We start from the raw sequence: 21,819 nt of genomic DNA, 5'->3' as shown, positions 1-21,819 counted from the left end.
CTGAAGTTGATAGTAGCATACTCAGACCCTTATAAGTCGATCTTAGTCTTGTTCACTTTTGATGTGAGACTAATGGGATATTACATGAATATATTAAGCTACCAATATATTATTATAGCAATAGAATTAGTCAAGCTAAGTCAGCACAATATATGTAAGTAATTCTTCGATAACTTATCATAATCGAGATCGTATATATCTTCTTATAGAATATTTCTTCTTTTATATGGTGACAATGCTAAGAAAAAGCACGCAAGAGAATAATGTTTAATGTTTCTCACCACACGAAGCGACGCAATTGACTTGTTGACGCCGGCGGTCGATTGGATGCGCTGTGGGCCCACTTGTCAGTTCTGCTGTTCGCTTCACTCGTTGGCAGTGACGGAGTTCTCTTTAAAAACCCTCCCCTTTCCTTTTGTCGATGAACCTCTTCGCCTGCTTTCTGGGGATTTGCTTAGAGGTGAGGAAGGTCTTCGATCAAGGCCTTCCCGTTGAATATCGGACCTTTTCTGTTGTTCTGATCGATTCGAGGAGCTCCGTCTGCTGGTTGTCATGGTAATTTCTCCGTAGGTTGTTCGAGATGCTGAAATGTTATAACTGTGATCTGCTTTCTTCTTTTACATAGATAGCTAAGCATCTCTCTTGTACCTGATCCTGTTGTCTCGATGGGATGATGCCTTGATTCAGTTCGTTCTGCAATTAAAGTGGCTTGGTTTTGGTTCTCTTGCTCCTTGTTCATTTCTTGATGGTGATTATGCCTCTTCTTGTGAATGATTTAGTCTCTAAAGTATACGATGTGCTTGCTTTCTTTCGAGAATGTATATCGAAGGGTGTTGATAACAAGCTTTGCAGTTTATCTTTTCCCACGATTTTTTGGGTGAGTACAACAGTATATCTTTTTCTCAAACAACTCGTCATAATCCTGTTCTTTTGGTATATCGTATTACAAGGTTTACCCTATCTGAGTCTAAAAATTGCCTTTTCATATAATGTGATGGAAACCAGGGAATAGAAACTTAAGCGTTCGGCACATTCTTTTTTGTGATCTTATGTTGTCACAGAGAACTATGTTCTAAGGTTACTTAAGCTATGAACGATTCATCAATTATAAGTCGCCATGCATGTAAGCAATAATCGTCTGGCTGACTCTTGACATTCTTTTAATGCCATCTACGTTGGTAAATTTGTTTTCCAACACTCAACATTTAAAAATTTTCTTTCCCAGAGATAAACTTATTATTTCTGTTGATTTGCACCGCACTTGAAGTCTAGAGAACTATAAATGGTTGATCCCCGTTGCATCGATAATTGTGTTCAAGACATTATAGGTGCTCTTTTTTAGTGTAATTCTCTGTCTGCTGTACCCTGGGAGTCAACGTTGGAGGGTTCACAGTCAGTTGACCCCAGTCACAATTCTCTGCTTTTAGCCTTGATGTTAATCTTTTGATCTTAGTGATCTGTCACCAAACCATATTAACATGGAAAATTGCTTTGAAGAAGGATAAATCTAATAGACGCTCTAACTTTTACCATATTGAAGTAGTTAAAAATTTTATTTACTTTTTCCTGCTATTGTTTATCTTTCTGTGTTGCTAGTCTACTTAGAGATCTTATATCATTATATCATGATTACTCTTTTGATATAGGCCCTTTACTGAAGTTGTTTCAGCATTCTTTCATGCTGCTATCCTTTGCATACTATATTTGCACTTGATGGGTACTTGTGACTGCCCAGTCACATGTTTAACTTACTATTATATGCTGTTGTTCATCAATTGATTCAAATTTACAACTCTTACCTTTTGTAGGTACAATATTATTCCCTTCAGTGAACAAGAAAATAAGAAGTCCTGCATCAAAACACTTTTCCAATAATGACTAGTAAGACTATTCAGATTTCTCGGTTTCCTTCATATGTTACTGCAAAACAGGTAACAGTGTTCCTGGAGAAGTATACGGGTGAGGGATCTGTCATTGCACTTAAGTTAAGGCCTTCAAAAAATTCAACAGTATATGCAATTGCCCAGTTCCCCAGAAGAGAAGATGTCCAAGATTTATTTGTCATGATCCAACAGGGGAAACTGTCTTATGATGGTCATTACTTGACAGTTCGCAATATGGAACGTGACATCATACCTAAACCAAGGAAGCCATTGTTTGTTTTGGAAAATGTAACATTACATTTTGGCTGTCCACTTTCACAAAAACGATTATCTGTTCTTCGGAGCATGGAGGATGTCAAAGTTAACTTTGGATTTGAAATGAGGAAAATCTATTTTCTCCTGTCCCATGGAATTCATTCATACAAGCTTGAACTTGCTTATGAGAGCATATGGGAGATCCGGTTACATCGCTCATCCGTTCAGAATTCTCAGTTTCTTGTGGTTCAGGTCTGCTCCTCTGTAGACAATTTTCTATTCTTAATTTATTTTTCCTTTCTTATTAATTGGTACTGCAGATGCTTTCACCGAATCTTTTTTGTGTCTGTATGCTGTACTTATTAACTGATTATGGGTGTTGTCTTTGGCACATGCTTAGGATTGTATTCTCTCTTTCTGTCGATTGTTGTGAGCATATCTTTAATTTAATGGTGATTAGAAAGGGCCACCACCATATCTTTAATTTGTGCATTTGGTACTGGACAGACAGGGGCAAAGTGTTTCATTTACACAAACCTTTGATGTTGAACAGACTCTCTGTTCGAATTTGGGCTTTACTGGGCTAAGGTACCATAAGTTTTTCTCAAGATATGACTGTTATGCTAGATAGTGGACACTTAAGGAAGCAACATATACTTGTGCTTGTCAATTGATGCCAAGAGTTTATTGATGCAGATAGCAACCCTCTATCTATCGATATTCAAATCTGCTTCTCTAATATGTTGGAAGTTTTTGATTTTTCAGTAATTGTTTAAATAAAACTGATACTTAAGACCAATTTGATAAGTTCTTGAAATATTCAATAATTATCAATATCTGACAAGTACATAATGTTTTATTAGCAGTTTTCCAAAGACTGAGTTGTGGGACATTGTGTATGCACTCTCCTTTTTTGATGCTACCAGTCATGCTACTAGCATCATATGACATGAAAAATGGTATCTTCAATGTAATGGAGGCAATTACAACATTGACCTTCATGTTACTAGACCCCCTTTCCTTTGCGACAGATAAAGTACATTTAGATCTTTTATCTAAACTGCTATTCTTATATATTTTATTGACTTATCATGTATATTACTTGACTGATTATATACTATTTTATTTTGGTTATAATTTGTATGATGCATGCATGTTTCTCAAATTGTTTTTTCTTGTATCATGAGTATCAATTTTAATCAAAACCATTAAAATTAAAATATTTATGATATATATTTTAAACTGGTCCAGAACACTTGGTCTCAGCAAATGCATTCTGGTTTGACCATAGAGCAGTGTGGTTACTAGTATTTGGAAGTAAATCCTTGATTTGCATCTCTTAGTTCTTTATTTGATCTATTGTTGTTTATGATTTTGTTATATCCTGATAAATATGTTTTTACTTAATAGTTAAAATTATTGGCATTGATCCTGAATTGTTTTTCCTGTAGACCAACGACATTGTCATCGAAATGATGGGCTAGAATAATTGTTAATATACTCATCCACTTGTATGAGTTGTTAATCTAGGCAGTGTTCCTTGGAAGAATTGTTTCCACACATTCTGTTTTTGTCTCTGAAATTATTCCTCTAAGTTTTTAGTTTCTCATGTTTTTGAAAATTTGGATAATTCTAATAAGGTTACATGGCTTAGGTGGTTGCGGCTCCTAAGATTTATGGAACTCCATCACGTAATACTGGTTCCCTATATGAAGATCCTAGACTTAATTATTTCAGGGATCTACCAGATGATCAATGGGTCAGAACGACAGATTTTACTTCATCTCGTAGCATTGGACAATCTTGTGCACTGTGTTTGCAGCTACCATTCGAATGTAGTCTTCCAAACATTCGTGAATACTTTGTTCATTTTATAGAAGTTGATGGTCATTATGATTTGGAGAGAGGCTATTCTTACTCCAGAAATTTGGATCTAGTCCCCATTGTTGAACCCCACACAGGGATTCAGGTTTCTTATAAGATTCTTTTCAAGATAAATCATATGGTTCAGAATGGAACTCTTATTGGACCAACACTTGATCGAAAATTCTATACATTGGTCTGTCCTTGTCCTTCTATACCTACTGAATATATAGAGAGGGCCTTAGAAATGATGTCTGTTTTAGACAACTCCTGTTTCGCTCCTGCTGAATGGTTACTTGAGCAATACAAAAAATTTAAGAAATCAAACCGCCATATAAATTCACCTGGTATTTCCCTAGATTCAGACTCTAGCTTGGTATATGTTCACAGGGTGCAGGTGACCCCTTCGAAAGTGTACTTCTATGGACCTGAGATAAATGTGTCCAATCGTGTTCTGCGCCAATATCGTCAAGAAATTGATAATTTTCTGAGAATTTCTTTTGTCGATGAGGACCGTGAAAAGATGCATTCAACTGATATATCATCTCGGTCTGCTTCCATTGGTGCTGAAAAGCATACTGCACTTTATTGGAGAATATTGTCAACATTAAAAAATGGTATTACTGTTGCAGATAAAAAATTTGAGTTTCTTGCGTTCTCATCCAGTCAGCTAAGGGAAAATTCTGCTTGGATGTTTGCCTCAAATAGTAAGCTAACTGCAGATAATATAAGAGAATGGATGGGTGATTTTAGCAAGATTAAAAATGTTGCTAAATATGCTGCTAGACTCGGTCAGTCTTTTAGTTCCTCCACTGAAACATTGTCTGTCGAGAGAAATGAAATCAATTTCATTCCTGATGTAGAACATGCAGGTTATGTGTTCTCTGACGGTATTGGGAAAATATCGTCTGAATTTGCTAAGAAAGTAGCAACTAAATGTGGCTTGAAAAGTTCAGTTCCATCAGCCTTCCAAATTAGGTATGCCGGCTATAAAGGTGTTGTGGCTGTTGATCCAACATCATCGAAGAAACTATCTTTGCGTGAAAGCATGTCGAAGTTTGAGTCGACAAACACAAAACTTGATGTCCTTGCATACAGCAAGTATCAACCATGTTTCCTTAACCGTCAGTTAATTACTCTTCTTTCAACACTGGGAGTTAAAGATAATGTCTTTGAAAGAAAACTGGAGGAAGCTGTAAATGACCTGGACAAAATATTAACTGATGCCGAAAAGGCACAGGAAGCAATTCAACTTATGTCCCCAGGGGAAACAACCAATGTACTGAGAGAATTGCTGTTATGTGGCTATAAGCCTGATGCTGAACCATTCCTTTCAATGCTTCTCCAAACATTTAGGGCTTCAAGGCTTTTGGAACTCAGAACTAAGGCAAGAATTTTTGTTCCAAAAGGAAGAGCAATGATGGGATGCTTAGATGAGACTAGAAGTTTGGAATATGGCCAGGTCTTTGTTCAAGTTTCTTGCTTTGGAAGCTCAATTTTCCATGGCAATGGCCTCCTCATGAATGGTGTAAGTGAATTGGACCACTGTACTGTTGTGCTGAAGGGGAAAGTTATTGTTGCCAAAAATCCCTGTCTTCATCCTGGCGATGTCCGAATCCTGTCAGCTGTTGATGTTCCTGACCTGCACCATATGATTGATTGTGTTGTTTTTCCACAGAAAGGGAAAAGGTGAGGCATGGCTATCATTCCCTACTTTAAAATTGAGATTGTTTTGAATCTTCATAATCCCTACTTGGAGTTTATTCTGAATCTTAATATCCAATATAAAGTCTTGTGCATGTCAATTGGCTGATTCATCCTTTTCTGCTTATTGATGTTTACTTAATAGAAGGCAACAACATCTTGATGATACCACAATATTAGTTCTAAAACTAATCTTGAGTCACTATCTCATTACGAGGAAGGCAATGTATTCTCATTGCCTTCCCTTATCCCTAATGTTGGGTTTAAAAGGTCTTACAACTTCATATCAAGGTCCTTTTCCCACTTCCACGTTTTTTATTATGTAGTTACAGATGGTAAATACAAAATCATAGGATCTCCTCCGTATCACACAGTTTAAAAGGAAAGCTAGAACAAATGTTCGGACTACCATAGTTTTGACTCCATTTTCACTAAAAATGAAAAATGAAAGCCATAAGAATTCTGCATGACGCATGATTAACTTCCAATTGATGACGTTAATTTTATACTTATGTGTTCCGAAAGGCAGCTCAAGAAGATAAATCGCCTTTAAGGAGATGCGACTAGGAGAAACAGACTGTGAAATATGTATGACAAGTGAAAAAAGAATGTTATGGACATGATTTCGAGAATCAATGATAGACATCATTAGTAAGGTCTATCTGGTAAAATCATTCAGATATTTGACAATAAGATCTGGTCAAGACTTCATGGGATTTTCTTTGATGCCATTGGTATTTTATTAAGGAGTCCACATTCAAGGGGAGATTTGAGACTTCCGTTCATGGAAAAGGATGCCTCCTGGAACCATACTTTCTTTCATCTGTTTTCTTTCTTTTGCGTCTCCTGTATGCTTAAAATGTTTTCTTTTCCTGATTGTATGCCCTTGCTTGCTGTTTTCAGTATAAAACAAGCTATTAAATTTTCCGGGTTATTGAAAACCAACCCTTTTCCTTTTGGTGATTCTACACACTACAGTTTGCTGGATAGGTCAAATTTGAGTTGCTTGTTCAAGTGAAAGCTTCTTGTCATCCTTTTTGTGTTCATTCCATATCTGCATGTACTTCGGATATTGTTGTCTTAATGCACACTCCACATGGTAAAAGGCTTATCTCTTTCCTGAAAAGAATCTGCATAGACTTTGTCTACAAAATATTTTACTACAAAGTGAACTGGTCCATATTATGAGTCCCTTTTTTCGAATCTTTTGAATTTAACTCTAGTGTAACAGAGCTATGGACATCTTAATGTGTTAATATCATGGAGGTGATTCAACCTAAAGGTTTTGAATGACAATTGATTATCACTTTACAAATATTGGTCAGGCACAGGTGAATGGATCTGTAGATCAATATTATTTGAAAACAACATCTACTAAGAAAAAGAAATCATGTTAACTGTGGACATCTCTCAATGAAAAGCATCGATGAGTTATCATGAAACTTTAGCTTTTCAAGTCATAAGGTGCCTCATGACTGACAGCTAAGTAAGACAGGGCTGTTATTCTCAAAGAAAAAGGGAAGGTCATCAGATGCCTCAGATTATGGAAACTTTGAATCTCGTAGATGCAACTTGAATATATAAGAGATTGTCATTAAAACACAATTATGCTTAAGTTTTGGAAATGTTGATCATTTTTTTAAAATTTTTGTTGGACAACTGTTTAGGAATTTGAATTGCAATTTCTTTGAATGACTTAGCAAATATGTTAGGTTATAGGTCAACTTTATGGAAGTCCACTGTCATGATAGATAACTCGTGTAACTTTTCTCACCAATAAATGACATGCAATGGATACTTGAAAGATAAATTATTTGTAGAAGTCGTAATGTTAGGAAATGGTCTGTATCGAGAGCAATTATACAACTTATTAAGTTGCCTTAGTTCAAAGTAGATTGATTTTTTATTGAATGGAATAAACATGTCATGCCATCTCCAAGATTATATTGGGCTTGGCTGAACAATCGTTTTTGTTTCTCATTTTGTACGACGGATATCTTGATTTCTATGACAATGTAATACACACAAAATACCAACACTAAATCCGCATGAACTGAATATTATCTGCATATATGTATTTTTGGTTTTCTTCAGCAATTGTTACATCTACTGATGTAATGTTTTATAAATTACAGATATTTAGCTTGCTAAGTGTGATCTCAAATCTCATGCTCATTTTTGTCTTGATCTATTTACTTTTTGACCTATCTACTATTGGTTAACCCATGCGATGTTTGATACTGGAAGATATCTATTTCGCTATCACAAACTAAATGACATGATTATTTTTGTAGACCCCACCCAAATGAGTGTTCTGGAAGTGACTTGGATGGAGATATCTATTTTGTTAGCTGGGACCCTGAACTCATCCCACAACGTGTTGTCCTGCCCATGGAATATACTCCTGCACCAACCAAGACACTGGATCACAATGTTACAATTGAGGTAGTAACCCGACACTCATTGCCATCCTGCTCGTAGCTTTTCATTAAATATGCTAGTCATTTTTCTTTACAACATGTGTTTTGTATTCAACGTCATGTTATTTCCCAGGTTAGTTACTTTATCATTATTATGCTTGAATTTAATAAAGTCATGTGATATATGCATCTGGATTCCAGTTGGTGCCTATATCAACCATCTGACTTTCTTGTTTACTTGTAATTGTATTGTTCAATCAATGCAATCAACAGTTAAAAGCCCACTTTGGCTATTACTAATACATGGGTAGTATGTTTATGTCATGCAGGAGGTAATGGAGTACTTCACAAATTATATTGTAAATGACAGCTTAGGAATCATTGCAAATGCGCACACAGTCTTTGCTGACAGGGCAAGAGAGAAAGCTGAAAGCATGGAGTGCATAGAGCTTGCAAAACTCTTCTCTATTGCTGTTGACTTCCCCAAGACAGGTGTTCCTGCTGAGATCCCCCCTCGTCTATATGTCAAAGAGTACCCTGACTTCATGGAAAAGCTAGACAGAGTTTCCTATGTGTCAAAAGGAGTCATCGGTAAGCTATACAGAGCAATAAAAGACCACACACCAGGGTTTGGCCATGTGAAGGCCTTCACAAAGCTGGTTGCTTTGCGGTCTTATGACCCTGACATGGAAGTTGATGGTTTCAAGGAGTACACAAGTGAGGCTTTCTTCTTCAAAGGGGAATATGATTTTAAGCTGGGGAATCTCATGGATCATTATGGCATAAAGACAGAGGCTGAGATTCTGAGTGGCCATATAATGAAAATGTCAAAGACCTTCACAAAGAACAAGGACGGGGAAGCAATTGGAAGAGCAGTGAGGTCACTGAGGAAAGAAGCAAGATCATGGTTTAATGAGAAAAGCAGTGATCATGACCACGACGAAGACGAAGAATATGCTAAGGCATCAGCTTGGTATCATGTGACCTATCACCCGGATTACTGGGGCTGCTACAATGAAAATTTGAACAGGCCACATTTCCTGAGTTTTCCATGGTGTGTCTATGATAAGTTGACATTAATCAAGCAGAAGAAAATGAGCCAGAGAAAGTTTGCAGCAGAGCTGCTCTTGGTGCGGCAAACAATCGAGAGGGCCCTGAGTGCGAGTTGAAGAGAAATTAACGTTGGACACTCATGTAGATAACATCGACAATTGTACATAAAAGTACTTGATGCTTTCTGCTGTGCTTGTTTTCTGTTGATATTTGTCCTCAGCAGTTATTGCAATGACCAGTTTTCTGGTGTAATATGTAGACGGTGTTGTTTGGTTAAGATGGTTTGATCATTACCGGTGTGCGATTGACAATGTTCTGAAACAATTTAGCTTTTTATCTGCTGTTGCCACACTATATATGGATGCTAAAGATATGGTATTTCTATATCTCCCTGTGATGCATGATCATGAATGTGCATACTTGGTGGAGCCTCTAGATTCAATTTTGCTGTTATGGTGAATACTACTGATTCGCTACTGAATCGATTATTTATGATGCATAGCAAATAGCCCTTTAAGAAATAAATAAATTTATGATTGTTGTGCTTTCTTCGATAGTACTACAGAGTGCAGTCGATGTAAAGGTAAGGGGTCCAAGGCATCGATTGATCCTATGGAGACCGTGATTGTCTTTCTAAGCTAAGATATACTGGACATAAATTGGATGAGATGAATTGTGGGGTGGGTCAATAGCAGAAATTAATTAAGGATTAATCAGATGAATCAAGGTAGGAAATCCAGAGAGAGCAGTAAGAATACAGGACGTGCAAGTATTGGTGTGCAGCAACGTTAGCCACAAGGGCGGGATCGTCTTCTTCCTCAGTTTCGCACTCTCGAGCAGACTCAGGAGGACACTTCCACCAACGTTAGTCCAGGGAAGCACTTCCACCAACAAGACGACACAGGAGGAGGCTCTTCAAGAATGGAACCTCGTCGCCCGCGGTTTGAGCCCACTCCAGGGATTGGCATAGCTTTGCAGGCATGGAGAGGCGGGAGGATTAGTAGTTGTCTCTCTCTCTCTCTCTTACCGGATGAGCTGCTCCTCTCGTAAAAAGCTTGGCCTTGGCGACTCCCAAGTCTAGCCTTCATCCTTGACTCTCTGGTTTACATGTCAACCAAGACATTCGTAGTGGGGATTTGGTGGGAATGCACTTTGTCTCTTCGCTTACTCACCCGCCACTACGGACGTACGAGTGTGAAGACCATCATTCCTTGCATCGGACGTAACCATTGACTTAGAAAAAGACCGCCTCGGATTGGATATTGATGCAACGTTTTATTTAGAGAAAACAAATGAAATAACTCAAATTGGGCGATCTAATTATCCGAAAAAAACTCAAATTGATGATATGGAAAATTCAAGATGACATGGAAAATATAACTTTCTTTTGTCTTCTCTCTTCTCAAGTTTTATTTTATATAATTATATGAGAGTTAGAAGTCTACAAAATATTAACATATTCCCTATAACCAACAAATCAAGATTGATATAACCATTGGAAACAGGTGTTTGCTAGATGTAATCTAATGAGTATTCTGTAAGAACAGGAGAAGGAGAAGAGATACAAACCCCTTTGTTTTTATTTTTGCTCGAGTTAAGAATACGTCAAAAGACATTCATCTTTTTCTTTTCTATCTCTGACAAAAGAAATGGTTGTGATCAAACATACTGTCCTGTTGATTACATCATTTGACCGAGTATTGTGTCCTTTTACGTAATTGAAATGAGAATTGTCATCTACCCAATGGGCACCTTTGGCACACAATATTACTAAGAAACGCAAGTCAATACGTTTCATTTTGGTCAAAACCTCTTTGATTTGACCAATAAGGACATTCCCTCTCTCCCTCTCCCTCTCCTCTCGTGCCAAACTCCAAGTAAGACGACTGCGAACGAAACTTCGATGGTAAGTTCTTAGTTAGTGGAAAGAAACATCCTATGTATCCACCCATCGATCTCTACCACCACAGCAAAAGGCGACAAGCGTCAGAAGGAAACTGAGGAGATGGGCGGCGTCCGAGGAGGAGGGAAGATGCTGGAGGTGGTGGGACTGGTTGCGTTAGTTATCCTGAGTTCTCTCGCTCTGTCTTCGTCGAGGCCGTTGGGAAAACCACGGTGGCTGGGAGACACAGTCCAGGTTTCGGCGGCCCTCGAGAAGAGCTCCGGGCCGCCATCAGGGCATTCGACGTGCACGAATGACCCCAGCAACGGTGGCAGCGGCGGCGTCGCCTGCCCGAATCACCCAGGACAAACCACCTGCAACTGATGGATGCTTGTTGTGTTCGTGGGATGTTGTCCGACCCATAATTGGCTTTCCATACGTATCCATGAGTTCACGTCTGAAGCTTGATTGCTAGTCCTCATCTCTACCTCTCAACTGTCTTCTTTCATGTGTTTTCTGGATTGCTTGATTGCTTGTTGTTTCTTCCATGTACAAAATTCTCACCTTCTTACTAAGATTCTTAGGTTATGATAGAGCTTTGAAAACACAAGTTGTTTCTTCATCTTAAGAAACCAAACGATTGATAATTTCTTGTACCATTAACTTGCGTTTATTTGATCTTATATCTAACATTTGTATTATTTTCAGTGCATCACACAAGAAATTTTTAGTATATTTTCTAAATCTCGGCACAAAATTTTATTAATCATATACTACAAAGATTACATTAAATCTTTTATTTTATTTTAATTCAAACAACTAGAACTATGTGATTGTGCATTAAATAAAATCCATATTATTGATTAAATGATGTCGTAATGCAAAAGTGTAAAACTAAACATTTACACTATCGACTAGATTAGACAAAATGCATATTAATCATTAATCTGAGTAAACTATAAAATAACAAAATGTGCCTTAAAACAATAGTTATCTTACCAATGTTATAACCAAAATGCAAGGTTATCCGACCGACCTTCGGGTCACTAGGTTATTGGGTGATTTAGTGGATTAATCAGTAAACTCATATAATTAACTTAAAATATTTTGAAATATATATAAATGATTCAGAAATATGTACCATATTAAAAAATTTTAAATGTCCAAGTTAATAGAAATGCTAAAAATCTTATATATATATATATATATATATATAAAAAAGCAAAACTTCAATATGAATTAAGATAAATTGAATAGCATCAACTAATATTAAAAATATAAATTTATTTAATATAGTTATGATAATTCAGATACCATATATGTACATATTTATCAGAAAAGATCAAATTGATTAATTATATTCATCAAAATGTCACTCGATGATCCTATCCTAATATTATCTTTACCTCAACATTTTTTATAATGTCAATTCCACGTAATTGGACTGAGACTTTACAATCACTTTTCGATGTTTAAGTTTTTCCACATTGCCATTGGTGACGTCATTAATTACTATGATTACCACCTTCTCATGCGACGTAAACTACCAATGTGATTAAAATTTGATACATTTTTTGACGTAATGGATCATATAGAAACAAAAAAAAAAGAAAAAAATGTGTGCATGCCGACAACTAAATTGCTTGGGTTGGATTTTATGGGATCTCTCCATATTTTGTCCAACATATATTCCAAAAATCTTTTCGCTTAGATTGTCATCCAGGTGTACGGATGTGATTAAAATACATGGACCGGTTGAGAATCTAAGCCGTGGATTTCGGAACCGGTTCGCAACGCGCGTCGCGGGGCGGGCGGAAGAACCGGGCGTTGCGCTCTAATCTTGGCAGCGCGCGAACAGGGCTTCCCACCACCCCACCTCGCGCCATCCCTTGAACCAAGCGAGATTAAGAGCTCAGGCGTTGGGGAGAAGCAGAGGGAGATCCCAGAAGCAAGTCGGAGATCGCTCCCTCGTTGTTTTGTTCTGCCTGTCCTTTCCTTTCCGTGGTAGATATCAAAGACTTTTTGAGTCTCCGACCCGTTTCGATTTCTGCATATCCGTACTTCCCATCTCTTGTTCGTCTGCTGCGTCTTCTGTTTCGCTTTCTTTTTCCGTTTGGTCATTGGTTTCTGACCGAAACTTCGCATTCCAATGTGTGAAGAAATATTGATGCTCGAGCCTGGGTTGCAAGCTCGACTCTGCATTTATTATGTTTGCTTAATGCCCCATCTATTTCACTTGGATCAATACATGAACGAAGAAAGCCCTAATTTTGTTGTTTCTTGGTTTCGGATCACTTATCATTTTTGTATCAGTAAATTGTAGTTTCTGTTGGATTCTTATGTTAGTCATTTTCCTGTTGCCACTCTTCTGCAGAAGAAATGATGGCATGGGTCGCTTTGCCAATCGCAACATTCACTTGTGCTCTGTATTGTCTGGATTTAATTGTAGATGCAAATTGGATTCATGTGTTGGTGATCGCTGTAGGTGTTTTATCTCTTTACCAATTTTCATGATTTGACCTGCTTTAAATCATGTCTCCTTATGCCAATTTAAGGAATCAGTCCCACCATTTGCCAGATAAAAAGTAGCAGTTGGGACTTCATGAAAGTATGTGGGATAACCTGTTCAAGGAGACTTGTAACTCCTAATGAATACTTCACTTCATGATTCTTAAAGATCAGATTGGGGACTGGGGTTCTGTCACGTTGGGTAGATTTATGCCTTCAGATGTGGTTCTTCGTCGTGGTTTAACCATGAAATGCTGTGTCGTAGCTAACTAAGCTTCCCTGCAAGTAGTATTGGGTATCGGAATTGCTACTAGTGCTTGTTGAATCAGCTTCTTGATAACTTTCAAATTTATATTGGGTGTTCTGATCTAATTATCTATGGATTCTTTTTTGTCTGATAAATGGCTCTTCTTCTTCTTCTTCCCAACGTGGCATTCCTCTTTCCTACCAGATATAAAAGATGGCAGATGGTGAAGATATTCAGCCTCTCGTGTGTGACAATGGAACTGGAATGGTTAAGGTACTACTTGAAGAACTTCTCCTGACAATACTCTTCAGCATGTTTCAGCTTCCTACTATTCGTGCATCTTTCATGATGAAGATGGTCCATCGTTCTGTGATAGAATTCGAAACTAGTGCTAATGCCTTCGTCTACTTTCTCTTCTTCATTAGGCTGGTTTTGCCGGAGATGATGCCCCGAGGGCCGTCTTTCCAAGCATCGTGGGTCGACCTCGTCATACGGGTGTGATGGTTGGTATGGGCCAGAAAGATGCATATGTCGGAGATGAGGCTCAATCCAAACGAGGTATTTTAACCCTGAAATATCCCATTGAGCATGGTATTGTGAGCAACTGGGATGACATGGAGAAAATTTGGCACCACACTTTCTACAACGAGCTTCGTGTGGCACCAGAAGAACATCCTGTTCTTCTTACCGAGGCGCCTCTTAACCCCAAGGCCAATCGTGAGAAGATGACCCAGATCATGTTTGAGACCTTCAATGCTCCAGCTATGTATGTTGCCATCCAGGCTGTTCTGTCTCTTTATGCTAGCGGTCGAACAACGGGAATTGTGCTCGACTCCGGTGATGGTGTCAGCCATACAGTCCCTATCTACGAAGGTTATGCGCTCCCACATGCAATCCTTCGTCTAGACCTTGCTGGTCGCGACCTCACTGATGCTCTCATGAAGATTTTGACCGAGCGTGGTTACTCCTTCACTACCACTGCTGAGCGTGAAATTGTTCGCGACATCAAAGAGAAATTGGCATACATTGCTCTTGATTATGAGCAGGAGTTAGAGACGGCAAAGACCAACTCATCCGTGGAGAAAAATTATGAGCTGCCTGATGGGCAGGTTATCACCATTGGTGCTGAGAGATTCCGTTGTCCTGAAGTCCTTTTCCAGCCATCCATGATCGGGATGGAAGCTGCAGGCATACATGAGACGACATACAACTCCATCATGAAATGTGATGTGGACATAAGAAAGGATTTGTATGGAAACATTGTCCTGAGTGGAGGATCCACCATGTTCACAGGCATTGCCGACAGGATGAGCAAAGAGATCACTGCGCTGGCTCCAAGCAGCATGAAGATTAAGGTGGTTGCTCCCCCGGAAAGGAAGTACAGTGTTTGGATTGGTGGATCTATCTTGGCATCCCTTAGCACTTTCCAGCAGGTATACACTACTTGAAACTGTATAACATCATTCTTTCTCATACTTTGAAGGCTAAACATACCATCATCTGGTAGTGCAACAAGAAATTGTTTTCTTAATTGTTATCTTGGCTACTGTTAATGTTTCATTTTCATGTTTTTTTAGTCTCTTTGAACATGCATTGGGATCACCTGTTGATGAACTATTATTGTCCTTTGCAGATGTGGATTGCAAAAGCAGAATATGATGAGTCCGGTCCTTCCATCGTGCACAGAAAGTGCTTCTAGATCTTCTATCGATAGGCAATAAGGTGGTCAACAACATAAATGGAAGGAGTAGTTCAGTATTCTCAATTTGGAACTTGCTTGTATGATGGTCTGGACAATGATGTGAGATGCTGTTCTTCCTCGACCAAATATGCAACCATCTTCATTCTCTTGATGTTGTATTTTCTCTTGATGTTATTATGTATTCGTTTAGTTTGGTTTTATTTTCCATAAGCAAGGGATGGTCAATAATTCTGATCTAAACATGGTTGCAACTGTGTGCTATCTTATTATTTTGTTGAATAAGTGTCACTCTCTATTTATATATCCAAATGCTTCAGTTTTCTGTGTGGCATCTGTTGCTGCAGGTTCTTTCTGCAACCTTTGTTTTTTTGTGTACAACTGCTTGCTTTCATTTTCTGGGACTCTGTGTTTGATTCAGAATCTCTTGGCATGTCTCATGGAGAGAATTCTGTGGATGTGCTCTGGTCACCCAAGAGAAAAAGTAAATACAAACAGATGATGCCAACTGATTTGGTTCAAGCAGAATAGACCTAGATTTGGTTTTACATTTTGATTACCTACTCGAAAATAGATTTGATAGGCCACCTTAATCAGGCTGAAAAGAATTAGATTATTCTTAACCAATCTCAATGAGCTTTCAGCCTTTTAACATGAGGAGAACATTAATCGATTAGTCTCCCTTTCTGAGTTCAATGGGCACAATTTGGAAGTCATTACTTCCGGATCAAGAGTTCAGATGGTGTAAAGACTGATTCAGCACATCATAAAGAGAGGCATTGCAGGAATAAAGTGATGAAAGAAGAGGATAAATATCTGTGACAGAGAGAGATGAAAAAGTATAATCATGGTTTGATGTAATTTGTGCAAGTTCCGTGAGTGTTTGCAGATTCCTCTTCGACGTTTTTATATGATTGTTTGCTGATAAGATGATTCATGTTTACACAGGACCATTATAATATTGCATTTCATGAATGCTTTTTATAATGGCTACAAAAAGGAGGGGGCCTCCTCTTGCTGTAAGCTTTTGCTTGTCTCTTTGTTTCATGACCACAATCACTCCACACGTTAATGTCATCCCCGAGCTGCTTTCCCTCGCTACTTCTCTTTCTGCTTCCTTATTCAGAGTTTTTGTGCACGTAACGCCGCACAAGAGAGACGAGGATGGCACTGAAAACCATGGCATTTTTGCTGCTCCCATCAGGAATGATGTCTGTGTTCGTCTTGTGATAAGAGTGCGAGGTGGGAAGGACGATAGCAACTGAAGACGCTCTGACCCCTCACCAACCCACGCATCATCACCCCTCTCACTTTGTATTCTAGCGCGAAAAGCGCGCTGCTGCTGCAACTTGTATTATCTAATTGGCTCTGAGCTTTTATCTCCAGTGGATTTGAGTCATCGATCGGTCTTCTGTTTCGATTGTTCTTGCTTCTCCTCTGTCACTGTTCATCCCGATGAGCTATAGTTTGCAAGCATCCAGCCAAAACCAATGTTTCATTTGCTCAAGACAAACAAGGAGAAGATGGGTTTGGATATCAGATGGAGACCAGAAAAAGACACAAGGAAGCACACCTGCCTATCATTAATTGACCATTTTCTTAATCAAGAACCTAACTTGCACATAGAGAAGCACGTTGCACTTCACAATGACGCTCTTGACATGCACACCGAACATTGAAGGTAATTTACATGCATCAATTAGTACAGGAATCCAAATAATACTGGAAAGCTACGATTTTGAGATCTTCTGTTGACGGTCGTGGTCTTCGTTCTCCTCTTCGCCCTCGGTCACCGCCGAAGACATGTAGCTCACGACGAAAGAGTTCTCCTCGGAGGCCATTGCGGGCTTCTCCGGGAACCGCTGCTTGCAAGCGTAGCAAGTGATGTGAATCAGCGTGGAGTTGATCTGCTTCAGAGCGTGCTCCCTGATGGCGTAAGCTCGATTCAGCTCCAGCTGTGCCTGTTGCCTGATCCGTTTAGCGGTCTCGAACTCGTGCTGGGCTAACCCGAGATGTTGCCTCGCATGATGCCTCGCCTCGTCGGCCAGTACCTTCTCGGCCATGGCGAGCTTTAGCTGCTCCATCGTCTCGTCTTTGAGTCTAGTGGCAGCCAATTGTTGATCCTCGGCCGGAGCGTGGTCAGCAGAAGGCCCGATCGAGAGCTGCAATTTGGTGACTTCGGCGTCTTCAGTTGCAGGAGACGATGCAGATGAGGAGAGGGCGAGATTCTGGTTGCCGGATGGAGGTAGGAGCTGAAGCTCGATGTTCCGAGTGCAATGTTTGTCGAGTTGCGCCGAGGACGGTTGATCCGGCAGGGTGAGGAAGACGGCGGCCGTCGGATTCGGCGTTCTAATTAGGATGGGCCACGTCATGGGGCTGAAGTTGGTGTCACTCGACGGGCTCGGGCTTGAGGTCATCCTAGACAGGCACGCGGGCGGCTGGGACATGTGGAGCTCCGCTCGAGCTCGGCCGGCGGCGCATGTGCCTTGGTGCTCGATGAAACTCTCCACCCTGTGGCAATCAAATACAGAGTCCACGAATGGAGTTGCAGAGTACAGAACTTGAACCAGAACCAATTCACTGCGGAATTAAGTCTCTCCGCACCTGGAGAAGACGCGGCCGCAGTCGCAGGAGTGGCCGCGGGTGCCGCAGGTCTTGAGGTGGGCCTTGTAGTCGGATTGCACGGCGTAGGCCTTGGAGCATTTGTCGCAGACCCACTGCCGGTGGCTGCTGTGCTTGCGCCGGAAATGCTTCTTGATTCCCACCAGGTCGCCGAGGGCATGGCGCGGGTCGTGGTGAAGGCAGGTCGGCTCCGGGCACACGTACACCCGCTTCCGCACCTCCGTTGCCTCCCGCTTCAGCAGCTTCCACGGCACCTTGTGCCGCCGCTGGTGCATCTGCAGATTCTGGTCTCTCTGGAATCCCTGGTTGCAGATCGCGCACACGTACCGCTCCGACTCCAGCAACGCCCTCGGCGACAGAGATACGATCTCCGCATCCGGATCTATGCATCGGCATAGCCTCAATCGACCCGTAGAAATAACCACACAGTAACATGTCAATCGAGTGGTATGATGGTTTACCTGGAGTGCCCACCGGCCTTCGCTTTTTCTTGGCGTTAGTGGCATCGTTAATCGAAACGAGTGGTTGCGGCGACGAGACAGTGGTGCCATCGCAAGGTTGCTGGGAAGCTAGCAATGGAGAGCCTAACATTGTATCGCTCTCTCTCTCTCTCTCTCTCTCTCTCTCTCTCTCTCTCTCTCAGTCGGGAACTCGAAGCCTATGTATCATTTCCTCTGTATTCTGTAAGGACTGCACAAGAGGTTCTCTTCGAGCAAAAGGAACACTGATATCGAATGTATATATAGACAGAATACAAGTCGCGGAATCAAAGATCTTTTGTTGTGTTGTTTTTGGAGCTCACCGGGATAGCATAGGAGGACATCATGATTCAGATATCTACTGGTGTGAGGATTCTGCCAATACTTCCAACACAAAACGTGTTCAACAGAGAGAGAGAGAGAGCGGATAAGCTGAATATTGAGCCCACCACAAATGAGGCCATGAAACAAAGAACAAGCATCCACAAATTTGCATGCATTATGCGGGCCTTTCTCGCAGTCCACGTGAGATCTCTTTCTCACAACACACACAGGGCTGTTGTGGTAGTTGCTGCGGCGACGGCTATGATATCTATGTACGAGTACGAACAATATGTGCATTTTGGCTTATGTCGTGTAGTATATTGTCGACGTCCACTTTGTCTTGTTGTGATGATGTCAAATTCGATTTTACGCTCTTTCTTTCCCTTGTTGATGAGTGCCCACAAGACATAATGAAACATACGACCAATAAATCTTAGACCTTATGTGATGAGACCGTTTGAAGCTACCAAAGTTCGGATTCCTTTACCATTCCGATAGTGTTTGTGTGCTTTCGAAGAAAGCAATGGGAAAAGTCGGAACGCAAGAGCACAAAGCAGTACGATTCTGCAGCTTTTTGTTTCATGAGCTTCTTGTTCTTTCTTTTAAGCTTCACTTGGTCTGAGAAGAGAATTCATAGTCCTCGCGACTGTGAAAGCTGTTTGGTAAATTCTGGGATTTCAATGGAATAATCCCCCATACCAAGAAAGATCTTAGGAAGTAGAATTAATAAAGGGAAGACAACATTATCTTATAATAAGCCTCCTTCATATTTTGGATCAATCCTACTGATATATTTCATTATTTTTAAAAAATAAGATGGTTTTGAAATTTTCAGAACACAACTCATTTCAACATTCAGATTAGCATAAATCTAAAATTATCTACTTTACTATGCATTAATTCATTAGTCAACTAGCAAACTGCAGGCAAATTATGAAGTGCACAGAAGGAAAACCTAAGAAAGTTCAAACATGTTTCAGTCCACACCCAACACAAAAGCTGTATACTTCCCCATAAATTATTTGTCTTGAGGGCTGAAAGGAAATTGTTCATTTGGAATCGATTTGTATGGTTCCTTACTCTTCTCGGATGAACTAAAGATGCTTCTTGGTTCCCGATTTCTTAATCGATGTGAGATTAAATATTTTTATTAGCATAATAGTAAGACAGTTGAGACAGTTGGATGAAAACATATAGTTTTATCTTTTGAAGACCTCGACATATGAAGGCAAGACACTATATGATTTTGACACCTATAAGACATTAATTTCTTTACTTCTCGATCGATGTAGGACTAGACATACTTGAAAACTAATATGAAATTATAACTTACAAAATGTATTATGTATTATTATTATTATTATTATTAAAGCTCTTAAATTAATGAAGACAAACTAAGGAGACCTGTAGTGGGATTGCTTCCGATGTGCAGTAAAAAGTTTCAAACAGCACCGAGAAGTAAACTCAATGCCTCGATGACAAACACTGTGAAGAAACTTTTACACACTGATCGGAGATAAAAGAAGAATCCACAAAAGCCACTAAAGTTTGCATTGCATGAAACAATACTACAACAGTCACTGATAGATGTTGGATGCAGCATCTGAATAATTCCAAGCTATATAACTGTATAACTTTTCTGAATATGTTTGCAGGAGGGCAAAGAGTTCATGACTTTGGATTTCTTTTTCTTTTTTTTGGCTTTTTTATTGTATTATATGTTTACTAGTAATATGTATCCACAACTAAGGTTGAGGAAGTCGCAGTAATTTTTTCTTTTCCTGCTTGAAATGATGAATCTAGACATATTAGCTTTTCCTCATTGAATACACAATGAACCATTACAAAAGATAAAAAAAGGTAATCTCAAGTGTTCTTCGACAAAACGTTAGCTGCATTAGCTTACTTAGATTTAATATATAACTAATCGAAAGCTGGCCTTTTTGTGTGCATTTATTTCTTCTGTGGCCTTTATGTTCCAAGGAATGGGAGATGACGGGTAGAGGGTGTCAACACAAGTGTCGTAGTAAACACCATATGGATTGGCGATCCTGAATCTAATCATGTCTTCCTAAACTAATTGCATTTCAGGATCTTTCTTTTTATCAATCATTTGTTCGACTTAATAATTTAAATTACATAACTTTGGATGTTGTATGTTCAGCTTTGCAAAGTTAAATGAATGAAAATATCATCCCATTGTATTTGTGTAAACTCGCAACCACGTTCTTGTCTTTGAATGTGAATATTATGATTTTTATTTATCTCATAAGATCACGAAGGATGTATTGAATACTCATATGTCGAGAGAACGAAAAAGATTGGACAGTACAATAACAAAAAAATAATAATAAAGAAAATATCAAAACATTGTTATTGTGCTCTATAAGGAGAATATCAAAACCTATGTAAGTAGTGTTTTTAATAACTACATTCAATAAAGAGAGAGTGAATCTATCTAATCCAAAAATTTTAGTGCTAAGAAGAAGCTAAACAAACTTGGGATATTAAGAAAAAAAGAATTTCAAAAAAAATTAATAAGGTCATCTCCCTGAAACTTAATGAATGAATTTTTTTTTTCAAAAAAAAGTATTTCTTATTTAGATATACTAAGAAAGGATGAGGCTATTGATTCATCTATAAAAAGGAAGATTTGATAGAGAGCACAAATTTAATATGTGCATTTATTGTCTTTATGAAAAATATAAAAATTTAAAAGTTCACAAAAGACTTCAACATTTATGATAAACTTGTTATCAACCTCAATATTCAAACATCTTGGATGGATAGAATCTGAAGATTCCATTGAATCGCTAAGGATTTAAAAATTAATTATAAGTATCTTATATAGACTCTCGATATGCAAAAATATAAATTATC

At 39.1% G+C, this 21,819-nt stretch overlaps 3 protein-coding genes across 4 annotated transcripts; 2 read left to right on the top strand and 1 right to left on the bottom strand.

Moving 5' to 3' along the window:
* The first annotated feature begins 400 nt into the window (after positions 1-400).
* On the top strand, positions 401-9,468 carry LOC135651348 (probable RNA-dependent RNA polymerase 1). Its single transcript, XM_065171398.1, has 5 exons — positions 401-555; positions 1,809-2,390; positions 3,793-5,690; positions 8,000-8,150; positions 8,455-9,468. Exons 2-5 carry the CDS (start codon positions 1,875-1,877, stop codon positions 9,292-9,294), a joined length of 3,405 nt encoding a protein of 1,134 aa, XP_065027470.1. The 5' UTR covers positions 401-555; positions 1,809-1,874; the 3' UTR covers positions 9,295-9,468.
* A 3,461-nt stretch (positions 9,469-12,929) lies between these two features.
* On the top strand, positions 12,930-15,668 carry LOC135651162 (actin-like). 2 transcript variants are annotated; one of them, XM_065171032.1, is made up of 4 exons: positions 12,930-13,064; positions 14,020-14,088; positions 14,241-15,248; positions 15,449-15,668. In XM_065171032.1, the coding sequence occupies exons 2-4, from the start codon at positions 14,029-14,031 to the stop codon at positions 15,512-15,514; spliced, it is 1,134 nt and encodes a 377-aa protein (XP_065027104.1). In that variant the 5' UTR covers positions 12,930-13,064; positions 14,020-14,028; the 3' UTR covers positions 15,515-15,668. The 2 variants fall into 2 exon arrangements, with proteins under 2 accessions (XP_065027104.1, XP_065027105.1); XM_065171033.1 differs by lacking the exon at positions 12,930-13,064 and adding an exon at positions 13,309-13,863.
* Positions 15,669-17,069: 1,401 nt separating this feature from the next.
* Positions 17,070-18,840, bottom strand: LOC135651079 (zinc finger protein SHOOT GRAVITROPISM 5-like). Its single transcript, XM_065170872.1, has 3 exons — positions 18,598-18,840; positions 18,119-18,518; positions 17,070-18,025 (listed from the first exon to the last, which is right to left on the bottom strand). Exons 1-3 carry the CDS (start codon positions 18,725-18,727, stop codon positions 17,245-17,247), a joined length of 1,311 nt encoding a protein of 436 aa, XP_065026944.1. The 5' UTR covers positions 18,728-18,840; the 3' UTR covers positions 17,070-17,244.
* Between the last annotated feature and the right edge of the window lie 2,979 nt (positions 18,841-21,819).

Source organism: Musa acuminata, chromosome BXJ3-10 (genome assembly GCF_036884655.1).
Source record: "Musa acuminata AAA Group cultivar baxijiao chromosome BXJ3-10, Cavendish_Baxijiao_AAA, whole genome shotgun sequence".
NCBI lineage: Eukaryota > Viridiplantae > Streptophyta > Magnoliopsida > Zingiberales > Musaceae > Musa > Musa acuminata.
This window is presented reverse-complemented; position numbering and strand designations above follow the sequence as displayed.

Bases quoted from the DNA above. Each gene is read 5' to 3' on its own strand.
- LOC135651348 (XM_065171398.1), top strand. From the start codon at position 1,875: ATGACTAGTAAGACTATTCAGATTTCTCGGTTTCCTTCATATGTTACT. The intron at 2,391-3,792 runs GTCTGCTCCTCT...TACATGGCTTAG, and splicing joins CTCAGTTTCTTGTGGTTCAG to GTGGTTGCGGCTCCTAAGAT. The intron at 5,691-7,999 runs GTGAGGCATGGC...TTATTTTTGTAG, and splicing joins TTTCCACAGAAAGGGAAAAG to ACCCCACCCAAATGAGTGTT.
- LOC135651162 (XM_065171032.1), top strand. From the start codon at position 14,029: ATGGCAGATGGTGAAGATATTCAGCCTCTCGTGTGTGACAATGGAACT. The intron at 14,089-14,240 runs GTACTACTTGAA...CTTCTTCATTAG, and splicing joins ATGGAACTGGAATGGTTAAG to GCTGGTTTTGCCGGAGATGA. The intron at 15,249-15,448 runs GTATACACTACT...TGTCCTTTGCAG, and splicing joins CCCTTAGCACTTTCCAGCAG to ATGTGGATTGCAAAAGCAGA.
- LOC135651079 (XM_065170872.1), bottom strand. From the start codon at position 18,727: ATGTTAGGCTCTCCATTGCTAGCTTCCCAGCAACCTTGCGATGGCACC. The intron at 18,519-18,597 runs GTAAACCATCAT...GCCGATGCATAG, and splicing joins AAGGCCGGTGGGCACTCCAG to ATCCGGATGCGGAGATCGTA. The intron at 18,026-18,118 runs GTGCGGAGAGAC...TGATTGCCACAG, and splicing joins TGCGGCCGCGTCTTCTCCAG to GGTGGAGAGTTTCATCGAGC.